Source organism: Stenella coeruleoalba, assembly GCF_951394435.1.
Source record: "Stenella coeruleoalba genome assembly, chromosome: 17".
In the NCBI taxonomy this organism is placed as follows: domain Eukaryota; kingdom Metazoa; phylum Chordata; class Mammalia; order Artiodactyla; family Delphinidae; genus Stenella; species Stenella coeruleoalba.
Window position 1 is genome coordinate 35432156 of NC_137163.1, and position 13089 is coordinate 35445244.

A 13089-nucleotide genomic window follows, 5' to 3' on the forward strand; every position below is an offset into this window, starting at 1 on the left:
AGCCTGTGCTCCACAACGGGAGAGGCCACAACAGTGAGAGGCCCGCGTACCGCAAAAATAAATAAATAAATTGGAATTTCATATGTAAAATTTAAGTTTAAAGGGTGAGATACTAAGATACTAAGCAAGAGGTCCAAAATTGGAGGAACTTCCTTACTCCTAACATTTTGCATAATTTAATAGATTATCTTGAAATTCAATAAAAATCTCTGTTACAACTATTATTTAAATTTTATTCCAGTAAGAAGAGGAGCCCTGAAAAACTCCCCTAAATTTCTAGGCAAAATGTTTGATATTTACAAAAGCCTCTTATGCATAGATGACTTGTTTGTTTCTCTTTCAAACACTAGGCTTTTTTAATTGAAAGTTTTATTGAGATGATTGTAGATTTATGTGTAGTTGTAAGAAATATTACAGAGATATTCTTTATATCCTTCAAACAGTTTTCCTCCGTGGTACCATTTTGCAAGGCTATAAAGCAATATCACAACTAGGATATCGATATTGAATCTTATTCAGGCTTCCCTAGTTTTACTTGTATTTATCTTTGTGTGTGTATTTAGTTATATACCATTTTATCACCTGTAGGTTTGTGTATCCATATCTACCACCATAGTCAAGGTACTGAGCAATTCCATCACAACAAATATCCCTCATATTGCTCTTTTTAAATACATCCACCTCGCTCCTGCCTGCTCCTTGACCCCACCCCATTCCTAACTGCTGGCCACCACTGATCTGTTTTCCATTTCTAAAATTTTGTCATTTCAAAAATGTTATATAAATAGAATCATAGGGCTTCCCTGGTGGTGCAGTGGTTGAGAGTCCGCCTGCCGGTGCAGGGGACACGGGTTCGTGCCCCGGTCCAGGAGGATCCCACGTGCCGCGGAGCGGCTGGGCCCATGAGCCATGGCCGCTGAGCCTGTGCGTCCGGAGCCTGTGCTCCGCAACGGGAGAGGCCACAGCAGTGAGAGGCACGCGTACCTCAAAAAAAAAAAAAAATAGAATCATAAAGTATGTAACTTTTTGAGACTGACTTTTTTCACTCAGCATAATACCCCAGAGATTCATCCAAGTTGTTAAGTGTATCAGTAGTTCCTTTTTGTTATTGAGTAGTATCCCATGGTATATATGCATCACAATTTGTTTAACCATTCACCTGTTGAAGAAGGACATCTGGGCTGTTTCCAGTTTTGGGACTATTACAAATAAAGCTGCTGTAAACATTTGTATACAGGCTTTTGTGTAAACTTAAGTTTTCATTTCTCTGGGATAAATGTCTAAGAGTGCCCAGAATTTATTTTAAGTCAGAAATTCCTAAAGTGCCAAAAATATTAACTCAGAAAATAGATATTAGTCACAAATCTGCTGTTCTCAGGTTTTTTTTCTGAAGCAAAATAACAAATTTCCTGATGGAGAAATTAGAGTTTGTGTACCTTTTATTAGGAGATTGGCACCAAAGACAACTTCTGCCATGCATCTTAAAAACAAAAATATGAGAATTTATGCATAAACACAAGATATTCACAAAATGTATGAATTGGCCTCATTTGCCATTAACTGATAGGTATAGCTGATCCATAGTCATTATAATTTTAAATAGGTAATTTTTTTATCTTTCTGATTTTAGCATTAACAAGTAGTTGTAAAAATTAGAAATATATAAGTATATAAAGAAGAAAAAACCCTAATACCAGGGAAACTACTGTTAAGACTTTTGGTATATTTCTTTTTAGTCTTTTCTATGTGCATATAATACTAACTTAATAGAATTTTTATAAAATTAGGACTAGGCTATTTATACAGTTTGGTGTCCTAGTTAAAAGTTGAAAATTAAACTTTAATAATTTTTTTAGGCATTTATATGTCTTCATTTGTGAACTGTTTATTTTTTCCCCATTTTTATATTGATGAGATAGATAGTTTTAGGGTTTCTGACTGTTAGCTCATGCATAAATAGAAAACTTTTTCTGAAATAGCATTTAAATTGGATAGTATTTTTACTTACTGAGTATCTCTTATTTTACATCACATTTTAAATCTTTTTTCTTGTTCTGTAAAGGTATGCTGTGATAGCATTCGGATGTGCTAGCTGTCCAAAATTAACTTGTGGGCGAGAAGGCTGTGGAACAGAGTTTTGCTACCACTGTAAACAGATTTGGCACCCCAATCAGACCTGTGATGCTGCTCGACAGGAGAGAGCCCAGAGTTTACGTCTGAGAACTATACGTTCTTCGTCCATTAGTTATAGTCAAGAGTCTGGAGCAGCAGGTATTTACATCTAACTTCTTCTAGTAAATATTTTACACATATAGAACACCAATTATTTTAATTTAAAAATGTAATATTCAGTCCTTGTATCCTTTCAATTTTCTAAAGTGTTTTACGTGTTAGCATTTCTGTCCCAGAAGCACTCATTCTTTCTGTAGAAGAAAGTGGTATTGAGTTGGAAAGATTTTATTGTCCGAAAAAAAAGGAAGAAAGGAAGTGTCAGTGATGATTTATATAACTGATAGCTGAAGGTGGTCTGAAACTGATGTTTATAAAGGTGTTTTATGCAAAGCTTAGCAACTATTTTAAAAAATATATTAATTTTGAATATATTACCCTTAGAGATTATTTCTCATTGTATAAATACCACCCAGTTACAGATTTAAAACAGTATTTATTTTTGGAATCCTTTTCATTTACATGTTTTGTGAAATACAATTTTTATTTACAGATATTACCAATTCCAGGATCAGGGATTCAGAATCATACCTTGGTGAGGAGTACACTAAGAACTTTGTGTCTTTGGCTAGGAATTTAAAAATTACTTGGAGATCTGTACATGAGCAAACATATACATCTCATAAATCTTAAAAAATTTTTAAAAAGTCTGACCATCTTAATGTTCTTTGAATAAAAATTCAAAAAAACTAATATTTCATAGAATTTTCACTGTTTATTGGAACTTCAGTCATTTTTAGAAAAATATTAACTTTTTTCATTGATTATAAAAGGAAAAAACTTGGAAAATACAGAAATTTATCAAGAAAATAATTTACATTCCTACCAGCAGTGTATTAAAATAGTCATGTACTTTATGCTACTAGAAAAAAAAAGTCTTAATATTTAAAGTTGAATTTAAAATTAAATAAACTTTAAATTCAACACTTAATATTTTATACAATGGACATGGATTTTCTTGCTTGTTCACTGGTTGACTTGTTTTATTTCCTTTCCTAAAGATTTGGGGTAGAACTCCAAAGGTATTAATAATAATCTGTAGGTATTGGTTCAGAAGCAATTCAGAGAGGACCTGAGTATACCTAAACTGTCCTCTGTAGAGTCAGCTATAGCTATTAAGTGGTCCCCTTGGAAATGATATCCCTCTTCTCTAAGTGGGGATGGATATTTATTGCTTACAGGACACACAGACATATAGAGTAGGAGAATGGATTCTGGAATCATCGTCTGGATTCGAATTCCAGCTTCTTCACTTATTCTCTGTGTGACCCTGAGCAAGTTACTTGCCTCATCTATAAGATAAAGATACTAATAATACTTAAATCCATAAGGTTGAAACATTTCCTAGCTCATAGTAAGTGCTTTGGCTATATGAGATAGGGAAACTTAGAGAAACCACAGTCCCCTGCTAGAGATTTGCATATATCTGAACCATCATTAAAGAAAAAAAAAAAAAGAAAAGAAATGACTAAGAGATGACTTTTGTTATTAATTTTAAAGTAAACATCATGATTTAGTCACATCCCAGAGAATGTTGGTCTTCCTTATAGTCATCGTGGGGGATTTTATGTTTATTTAGCAGTGCTGTCCTGGAATGCCTTACTGGTCATAACCCTTATACGTTCACTTAAAATTATCCCTTTAATGTGAGTTTGATTTCTGGGGATAACCAAAAGTTCCGTTGCAGCTAAGTTTAACACCTAGAGTAACATGCCAAGTTGAATCACTGGTTTGGTGTGGATCCAAAGTAAGATGTGCTTATATGATCATGAGTGTGACTTTTTATATATATAAAGTAGCTTTGAAAGTAATTATGAAAGAAAAACTTCCAAATGATTTGAGTTAAATAGTAGCATTGTTGGAATAGCCTCCCTCCCAAGGTGATTATTTTAAAAAATAAACTTCATTTGGAATTTTTCCATGTTGATTTAAAAATCTTATCTCATTGTTCTGAAAATATAAGGTACATGCATTTTCACCTACAGTGTTCCAAAAATAAAAGCTCTCAGAACAAAAATTTAGTGGTAGTTTCCTTGATGTAATCTATAAAAAAATTAAAACTTTGAACTTGGCTTTTCACTGACTTGTGGAAAGACAAGAGGAAAGTAAACTACCATCTGAAATAGTTTTATTAATTCCTGTTGTTCTGGGTATCGTGGTGTTTTTTGGTCTCTCGTTGTCATGATACATTAAAAAATAGTCTGCACTTTTAATAATAATTGCTTGGTATAATAATAATAATTGGTTGGCTATTTCTTTCTAATCAGTTACCTGAAGTTAAATAAGTATGCTTAATTATATGGTACATTAAATAATTTCTATTATGATTATATTTGTCTTTAAACTCTGCCAGTATTGCATCTACATGAGACTCTTATAGCTACCAGGGAGTTAACACACTTTAAGTTACTGCATTTTAAATGAAACACGTATTTTTCATTTTTGTTACCATGTTTCTCCCCCTTTATAAAAATATATTTAATTGGCTCAGCTCCCCACCTACCCCTATCCCCTATTACTACCACCCCTAAAGATATTCACTGTTAACATTTTGTTTTAAGTCTTTATAGGCAATGTTGCAGGGGCAGGGGAGTTTTAAAACAATTTTTGAGAACATAATATTTGGTAACCCAGTGTTTTTTCCTTAATATGACAATGGCACATATTTTAACAACAAATAGAAATATAGTAATTTAAAAAGACAAAAGCTTTGCCAAACACTTTAAATAGAAATGGAAAACATTTTTTTTTTTTTGGTATAAAGGAGCTGTGGATTAATTGATGCTTGGGGAGTGGGGCATCATTTGACCATCTAATCATTAAAACAGTTTTATTTAGGATTTTTGCATTTGGAGACTATTTTGAGAGAAATACATTATCTAATGTGCACAGTAAAAATTTTTTTTTCCAGTTTGTTGTTCCAGAAACGAGACAAAGCAGACAAAACAGCTTTTTGTAGACAAACAAGTATGCAGAGAGTGAAAGCATGCAAGTACAAATATATAAAAGAGACACATATCATTAGATTGCTTATGGTGTTAATTCTCTAACATGTAATCTTAGCATATTAAAAGGCCTTTTTGTGTTTTTAGAACCATGAAAATGAATGGGAATATCACCTGTCAGTTTGTTCTGAAGATTGCATATGTCAGAGCCAAAGCCTGAGTCTTTTTACTCTCACCACTAATTGGGATATTTACTATTTGAGAATACTCTGAAATGAGGAAGTTTATCAATTAATATGCCACTTAAGCAGAGTATTAGCATTTCTTTAATGTACTAGCTATTATATTAGCTATAAAAGCCAGCTTTTTTTCATTCATGCCCAGTGTTAAAAACATTTTCATGCAGACTTTGTGTTCTTTGGATCGTTTAAATCATGACTTATGGATTTTTAAATTTTTATATTCTAGTAATTATGTGTTTTGGTCTGGCTGCATAGAGTTGTCAGTTTGCTCAAAATTGTTTGAATCGTTAAAACAGTAATTGTGAGCATCGACCAGTTCTTAAGTTAAAAAACAGCTTTGGCCCTAAATGAAGCGCTAAGGAAACCTGAATTCACTGATAAAGCACAGGTAAAATCTGACCATAAAACTTGTAGAAAGGAAAATAGAATATAGCTTAATGCTTATCATGTAAGAAATTGAAACAAATACTTGAATTCAGTGGCTTGCACTATACATATCTTTTCTTAACTGTCTCATGTGTATTTCGAAAATACAGGTGATTACTAGTAACAGTAAATAATTACTGGTTGCTATTTAAATAGATGCCAAAGTTCAAAATAGTTGCATAATTTGAGATAACTCTTATTCTGTGTCAGCGATTCCTAAAGTTATGTACCACTTGATTGTAACTTGGCATCTTTGTGCATTGTAACCATATTACTATACACGAAGCATACCACAGCATTTGAATAAATGAATAAAATGGACGAAGTTAACTAATTAAAAACAGTCATGAGCATAACCAACAAATGGTTGCTTTAATTCTGAAACTCTTTTCCATTAAGTGTTTATAACCATACAACCCGTACTTAACCTCTTACCTCCTCCCTTTTATCTGAGTTCTGATTCTTTGCAAGGCCCATCTATCTATTGTATGAATTAAAATACGAGAAAAAGGCTGCTTTTCTACAGATACCTGTATTATTTTTACAGTGCCTATAGTTGATGTTACCTAGAAGAGAGGAGTAAACTCATAGTGCTATTTTTATGTAGTGCTTCAGGTTACTATCAAATTGTCACTTGCTGTTAGTATTCATTCACTAAAGGAATAGTATACAGAATATCTACATTTAATTTAAGTGGAGATGGTTAGAAAAGTCCTAGAACTTGAAGTGCTGCTCATTGAAGACAGCTATGGGGTGGGGACAAAGACAAACTTTATATAGTTCCCGGTTTGCCTCGAGCTGCCCTTGGTTCTCATTTCTCTTTTTATTATTTTGTTATTCTTTATTCTCATTGTTCTGCTACTGTTGGAAAAATGTTTACAGTTTGAAAATTTAATGTAAAATATGTTCCTTTCCTTGGAAGGGAAAAAAAAGTGCTTTATATACTAAAATTAGCAGGCTAAAGCTATCGGTTAACAAACCATACATGTTAAGATATTTTGGCAGTGCTATAATTATCTACTAGAAATTGTTATTTTTAGACCAGTCTTGTATACTAAACATGTCTATTTTCTTAATAGCTGATGATATAAAACCATGTCCACGGTGTGCTGCTTATATAATAAAGATGAATGATGGGAGCTGTAATCACATGACATGTGCTGTCTGTGGTTGTGAGTTTTGTTGGTTGTGTATGAAAGAAATCTCGGATTTACATTATCTAAGGTAAGCTTATAGAAGGGGCTATTTATATCTAAATATAATTTTATATTGTAAGACAAAAGGACTTTTTTTGGAAACAGCATTATCCTTAGTATTCTTAAGCTTGGAATTTATATGATACTTGAAGAGATCTATTTTATTCTAGCTACATAAATTTAATAGGAACCCAATTATTGTGCCAGTCATTTGAGATTAATAACTAGTCAAAAATAGGAAATGGAAATTTCTTCTTTTTTTTTGTTTGGCTTTGTTTTGTTTGTTTGTTTTTTGGCTGTACCACGCAGCTTGTGGAATCTTAGTTCCCCGACCAGGAATTGAACCTGGGCCTGACAGTGAAAGCGCCAAGTCCTAACCACTGGACTGACAGGGAATTCCCGGCTTTGTTTTTTGTTAAGCTAGAAAGTTAGCATTTAATACCCCATGTAATTATGGTAGGTCATAAATATTTCCATTTAATTTTCTCATAAATTTCCTCATTTAGGCCACTGAGTGAGTTTATGATATAATCAGATAATTATGTGCCTAAAACAGGGATAAAATAAGCATATTTTGCATTAATTTACTCTTCCAAAACTAACCTAAGGTTTTGAGGCTAATGGAGGACTAGGGATAAATGTTTAACCTGAATCCCAGTTATCAGTATATCCTTTTAATGTAATTTATGGTGGTGCTTACCTTGATATTTTAGCTTTTAGTAAACTCAGAATTCAAAGAAAGGGGAAAAAAATCCTCATTCCTAAATTCGAGAATTCTTTTATAGTTATTGCTGAATGTATTGTAGTAAATTGTTACTGTGATGTTTTGCAACAGTTACTTTACATTGTAATTTTTTCCTTTAGTCCATCAGGATGTACTTTTTGGGGGAAGAAACCCTGGAGCCGAAAGAAGAAAATATTGTGGCAGCTGGGAACACTTGTTGGTGCTCCTGTAGGAATTGCTTTAATAGCTGGCATTGCTATCCCTGCCATGATTATTGGCATTCCTGTATATGTGGGCCGTAAGGTAAAATGCTTGATTCCTTGTTAATTTATTATCTTATTTTAAATCTTTAGATTTAGGATTGATGGTTTTGCTTTGTGTTTGTTTTTTTTTTTTTATTTATTTGTTTTGAAAGACAAAGGTCATTTTTGGTATCTTAAGTGTAAAACGGTTACTGTTTTTTCATAAGGTAATAAATTTTCAGTGTTTGGCAAGCTTATATGTATGCATAAAAAGTAGACTTGCTTTAAAATTATCTGAATCTTCAGTACATTTGCATTATAAACTTTACATATAAAATATTAAAGAATCCACACCTGACATTTTTTCTCATGGGTATGTCCTTGTAAAGTCAGGTCTATAAGGTTAATAGAGAAATAACATATGCCCTCAGGCAAAGAATAATTAGCCAGTTCCTGAATTATTTCCAACTTGAATTCAAAGCTTTTGTTTTCTTCAGATTACTGCTATTTGTAAATACACTATTTTGTAGATTACAACAATTTTGTGAAAGTCTGAACACCCAATACTTGCCACTGGCCTGAGTGATACTTCATTGGCTAAGCAAATAATTCTTTTTTGAAAGATTAAAGGGATAATATACAAAGTGGCTAAGAAGTCTGCTGCTGCCTAAATTAGTAGAATATCAGAATTGAGAAGTAACCTCAGAAATTATCTAATCCCAACCCTGTAGCCAAGCAGAACAAAGTATAGGAATTTTAAAAAGGGGAACTAACATTTGTTGAGTTCTAACTGTGTGGTAGATGTTTTATATACTTTGACTCATTTTAACCTCACAGCAATTTATATGTTAGAATATTGAAGTTTAGGAAAATTTATGTAATTTATCTTTAGTTACACAGGAAGAAGCAGAGCTGGGATTTAAACCCAGATGCACAAATTCTTTATATAAGATCCCTGATAAATTTCAAGCTATCCATTTGGGCACTTCAGTGATGGGGAAACCACCAACTCATGAGGCAGCCCATTCTGTTGCCAGGGAGCTGTAAGTGTTAGAAAATTCTTATGTTGAGTCAGAATCCATTTCCCTTTTAATTGTTTCATTTAATTCTAGTTCTGACTTTCAGGACTCAAGACAAGGCTGATTCTCTTTCATACAACAGCCATGTTTTTTTATGTTCAACACATATTACTTTTATAATCAGAAATAACAGTACATACTATTTTTTAAATTAGCTTGAGACTGAGGACAAACATATTTATGGGCCGAATGTTTATTTCAGAAGGTAATTGTTTAAAGTCCCAAACATAATACTGATTATAATAATTTTTCGTAAGTTGTCCAAAGCAAGGTTTTGCCGAAAAGAAAACTATTCAGATACTTAGAAGTAGAAGGGAAAGAAAGACTGTTGTACTGCATACACCTACAAATAATTTATAGAGGAGAGATTATTTACCTCATTGTTCAGTCTTAGGTGCAGTAACGAGTCTCCTTTTTTCAAACCTGTACTCAAATGGTTGCAAGTTGATGAATTAGTTTTCCACTGAAACGGTGTTCTCTGGGTTGTGTAGGGTTATAAACCAGCCCAGGAAAACCTATTAAATTGATAAAGTACCTAAAAGCTGAGCCTTTCTTTACAATAACAAATAGCAAATGTGGCACAAAATAGTAAAACAGAAAAAATTAAGTTGAACCAGAAGTAGTGGGATGATATGATCACTGTAATTGAACATTGGTGCTTGAGGATGTGGAATTATCTGCAAGACTCTTTGTCCTGGCAGCCTGCCTTTGCAAGTCTGCTCCATCAGTTTCTAGCTTTGTCTTTTTTCTGCTTCAGTGCTGAGTTTTGTAGGAATGAGGGTGGTGAGGAACAGGTATTAGCGAGAGTACTGAAGGATAATGAAAGGTACTTTGGGAAGGTCTGCCATCTCTGCCTGTATGGACTATTTAGGAAGTGTAGAGACCCATTCCCTGGAACATATAGTCAGTTCTGGGAAACAGAATTCTGACTAGGAAATAGAAATGTTCCTTGTCCCATGCATGTTTTGCCCACCTCCCCATCCCAGCTTTTTCACTGTTTAATACATCCCATAAGACTCATTGTACTTTACAGCCTTCAAAATAACCACATAATAATGATAGATTACTTCATTATGCCTCATCTGTAATATTGTTTTTAAGTCAAGTATTTTACTTTAGAGGCTACCTGTACCCTTTTGAGGCTGTTTTGAATCTGTCTTGAAACAGGGGGAAATGTACTTTATTAGCTTTAGCCCTTGAAAATCACAAGAACAAAGATACTGAGCTATTTCCTGAAGTTCATATAATAATCTCACAAGTAACTTTCATGGTGATATTAAGTTCTGTTTATTAACAACACCTGTACTCTACAAAGATGCCAAGTAGATCTAACTCCTGTCCTCTGGCAACATTATTTGTTCTTTTTTTCTCTCTGTACCCCTTACTTTGAGCTATAAGTGAGAGCCCAGGGTCCTGAGTCATTTGATAACATTTTTCTTCATAAAAAGGGATCTGAGAAAAAAATTGATTCTATTTAGTGATGTTTGCTTATTAGTACTGCTTTTTAAGGTCAGGTTTTTTTTTTTTTTTTGAGACTGTGTAAACCTCTCCTAGAAGCCAACTAATTAGGGATGCTTATTTAGAATTCTGTGGAATGATACATTTCTTAGAAGTAATCCTGTTGATCTAACATCCAACTCATAACTATGTTGAAAATAATGTTCTTAATTCCTTCTTCTTTGCTCAAAACATGATTTATACTGTTCTTGAATAAGATTATAAGGACTACTTTTGCTCAAGATTGATTAAACAGAGTAAAATCTATTAAATCACTGTCTTATGTAACCAAACTATTAATAAGGAGCAAATCATATATAAGAATATGGTTTAAGAACAATAATATGTTTACCTTGAATTTGGACACTTAACTATGAAATTATAAGGTAAATCACTTTAAACTTCTAACAAATGTAGGTCTATTTCATTTAAATTAAATATGTAATGTGTTTTTTCTTTAACCCATCACCCCCATTTTTCTTTTTAATTCAAGATTCACAATCGATATGAAGGCAAGGATGTTTCAAAGCACAAACGGAATTTGGCCATAGCAGGTGGTGTAACATTGTCTGTAATCGTATCTCCAGTTGTAGCTGCAGTAACTGTAGGTAAGAAATGCTTAAAAATTCTAATTACCTCAAATTTTATAGAATTAAAGTTTTGTGGAAGAATTTTGAAAAACAGAGCATTATATTGTTGAAGATAAGAGAGTTACTTCATTTATTTATTTAGGGGCAGTTTGAGCCTACAGATAGCCTCTCATTCTGTAACTATATTGGTTAAAAGTAATATAAACTCAAGAGCCTAGCCTTAGGGATAGTTGGTAAATTATTAGTGGTTAATATCCCTTCCTCCCCACCAAAACACCGTTTAGAGCCCTGGCACTGAAAAAGAAAAAAGATTTACATCTTTTTTTTAACCTCATATGTGTCACCTGAGGCTAGAAGCTTTGAATCTGCTTGCATCCTTTAATAGTTGGGTAAATCCGCTTTTGGCAAGAGTTGCAGAAACCTAACACTTTTCTCCTGTACACCTTCTCTTGAAAAGACTTTCTGAAATGTGTGTTTCTGTAATTTATTTTTTGGTTTGTAATGAACAATTTAATTCCTCTTTAGGTATTGGTGTTCCTATTATGTTAGCTTATGTCTATGGTGTTGTTCCGATTTCTCTCTGTCGAAGCGGAGGTTGTGGGGTCTCAGCAGGCAATGGAAAAGGAGTCAGGATTGAATTTGATGATGAAAATGATATAAATGTTGGTGGGACAAACACAGCTGTAGGTAAGTCCTTTCAGCAAAGGAAGAAAATGTACGTACTAGTAGTAATAATGTAAGGCTGTAGGTAACATGCAAGTCAGAATTCCCATTGCTCTCTTACTAGCCCTAATAGTATTCACCCAGAAGTACATCAGAGAAATGAGCTGCTGAGGAAAGGTGAATGGATGAAAGAGGGTGGGATGGTTCTGGGCACCTATAACCTCCGATGGAAATGTAATGTCTTAGAAATTCTAGATTATTTTGTGTAAAATGTTACAAATCAGTAATAAAAGGACAGAAGAGAACTGCAGTTTATAAAAGAAGAAATGCAGATGCCCAATGAGTAGAAAATATCTTTAACCTAATGTTATTCAAAGAAATAGGAATTATAACAAAAACTGGAACATATAAAGGCCCTCATAGACTACCATTAGGAGTACAAGTTAATAAGCTTTTTTAAATGTGCGTGTTCTTTTTAAAGAAATTCCCACAGTTCTCGTTAAAGAAATTGTCTTGGGGAAGTACAGGCATACCTTGGAGATGTTGTAGGTTCGCTTCCAGACCACCGCAATAAAGCAAATATCACAATAAAGCAAGACATGAATTTTGGGGTTTCCCACTGCATATAAAAGTTATGTTTACACTATACTGTATATTAAGTATCTACCTGAATTTAAAAATACTTTATTGCTAAAAAATTTTAATCATGTGAGCCTTCAGCAAGTCATAATCTTTTTGCCAGTGGAGGGTCTTGCCTGGATGTTAGTGGCTGCTGACTGATCAGGGTGGTGGTTACTGAAGGCTGGGGTGGCTGTGGGAATTTCTTGAAATACGACAACAGTGAAGTTTGCTGTATCAATTGGCTCTTCCTTTCACGAATGATTTCACATGCAATGCAGTTTGGTAGCATTTTACCCACAGTAGAACTTCTTTCAGAATTGGAGTCAGTCCTTTCAAATCCTGCCACTGCTTTATCAACTAAGTTTATGTAATATTCTACATCCTTTGTTGTCATTTCAACAGTCTTCATAGCATCTTCAACAGGAGTAGATTCCATCTCAAGAAACCACTTTCTTTGCTTATCCATCAGAAGCAACTACTCATTCATGGAAGTTTTATCATGAGATTGCAGCAATTCAGTCACATCTTCAGGCTGCGCTTCTAGTTCTCTTGCTCTTTCCACCACTTCTGTAGTTACCTTCTCCACTGAAGTCTTGAACTCCTCAGAGTCATCCATGACAGTTGGAATCAGCTTC

The 13089-nt window shown here is 33.6% G+C and overlaps 1 protein-coding gene across 4 annotated transcripts in view; it reads left to right on the top strand.

The window, feature by feature from the left end:
• Positions 1 to 13089, top strand: part of RNF19A (ring finger protein 19A, RBR E3 ubiquitin protein ligase) — a 65269-nt gene that overhangs the window by 36149 nt on the left and 16031 nt on the right. For 3 of the 4 annotated variants that reach the window (XM_079901988.1, XM_079901987.1, XM_079901990.1), the window contains 6 exons: positions 2063 to 2271; positions 2723 to 2764; positions 6922 to 7066; positions 7903 to 8065; positions 11074 to 11188; positions 11696 to 11857. In XM_079901988.1, the coding sequence (XP_079758114.1) occupies positions 2063 to 2271; positions 2723 to 2764; positions 6922 to 7066; positions 7903 to 8065; positions 11074 to 11188; positions 11696 to 11857 (836 nt within the window). The remainder of the gene's footprint in view (positions 1 to 2062; positions 2272 to 2722; positions 2765 to 6921; positions 7067 to 7902; positions 8066 to 11073; positions 11189 to 11695; positions 11858 to 13089) is intronic. The other variant, XM_079901989.1, reaches the window with a different exon arrangement.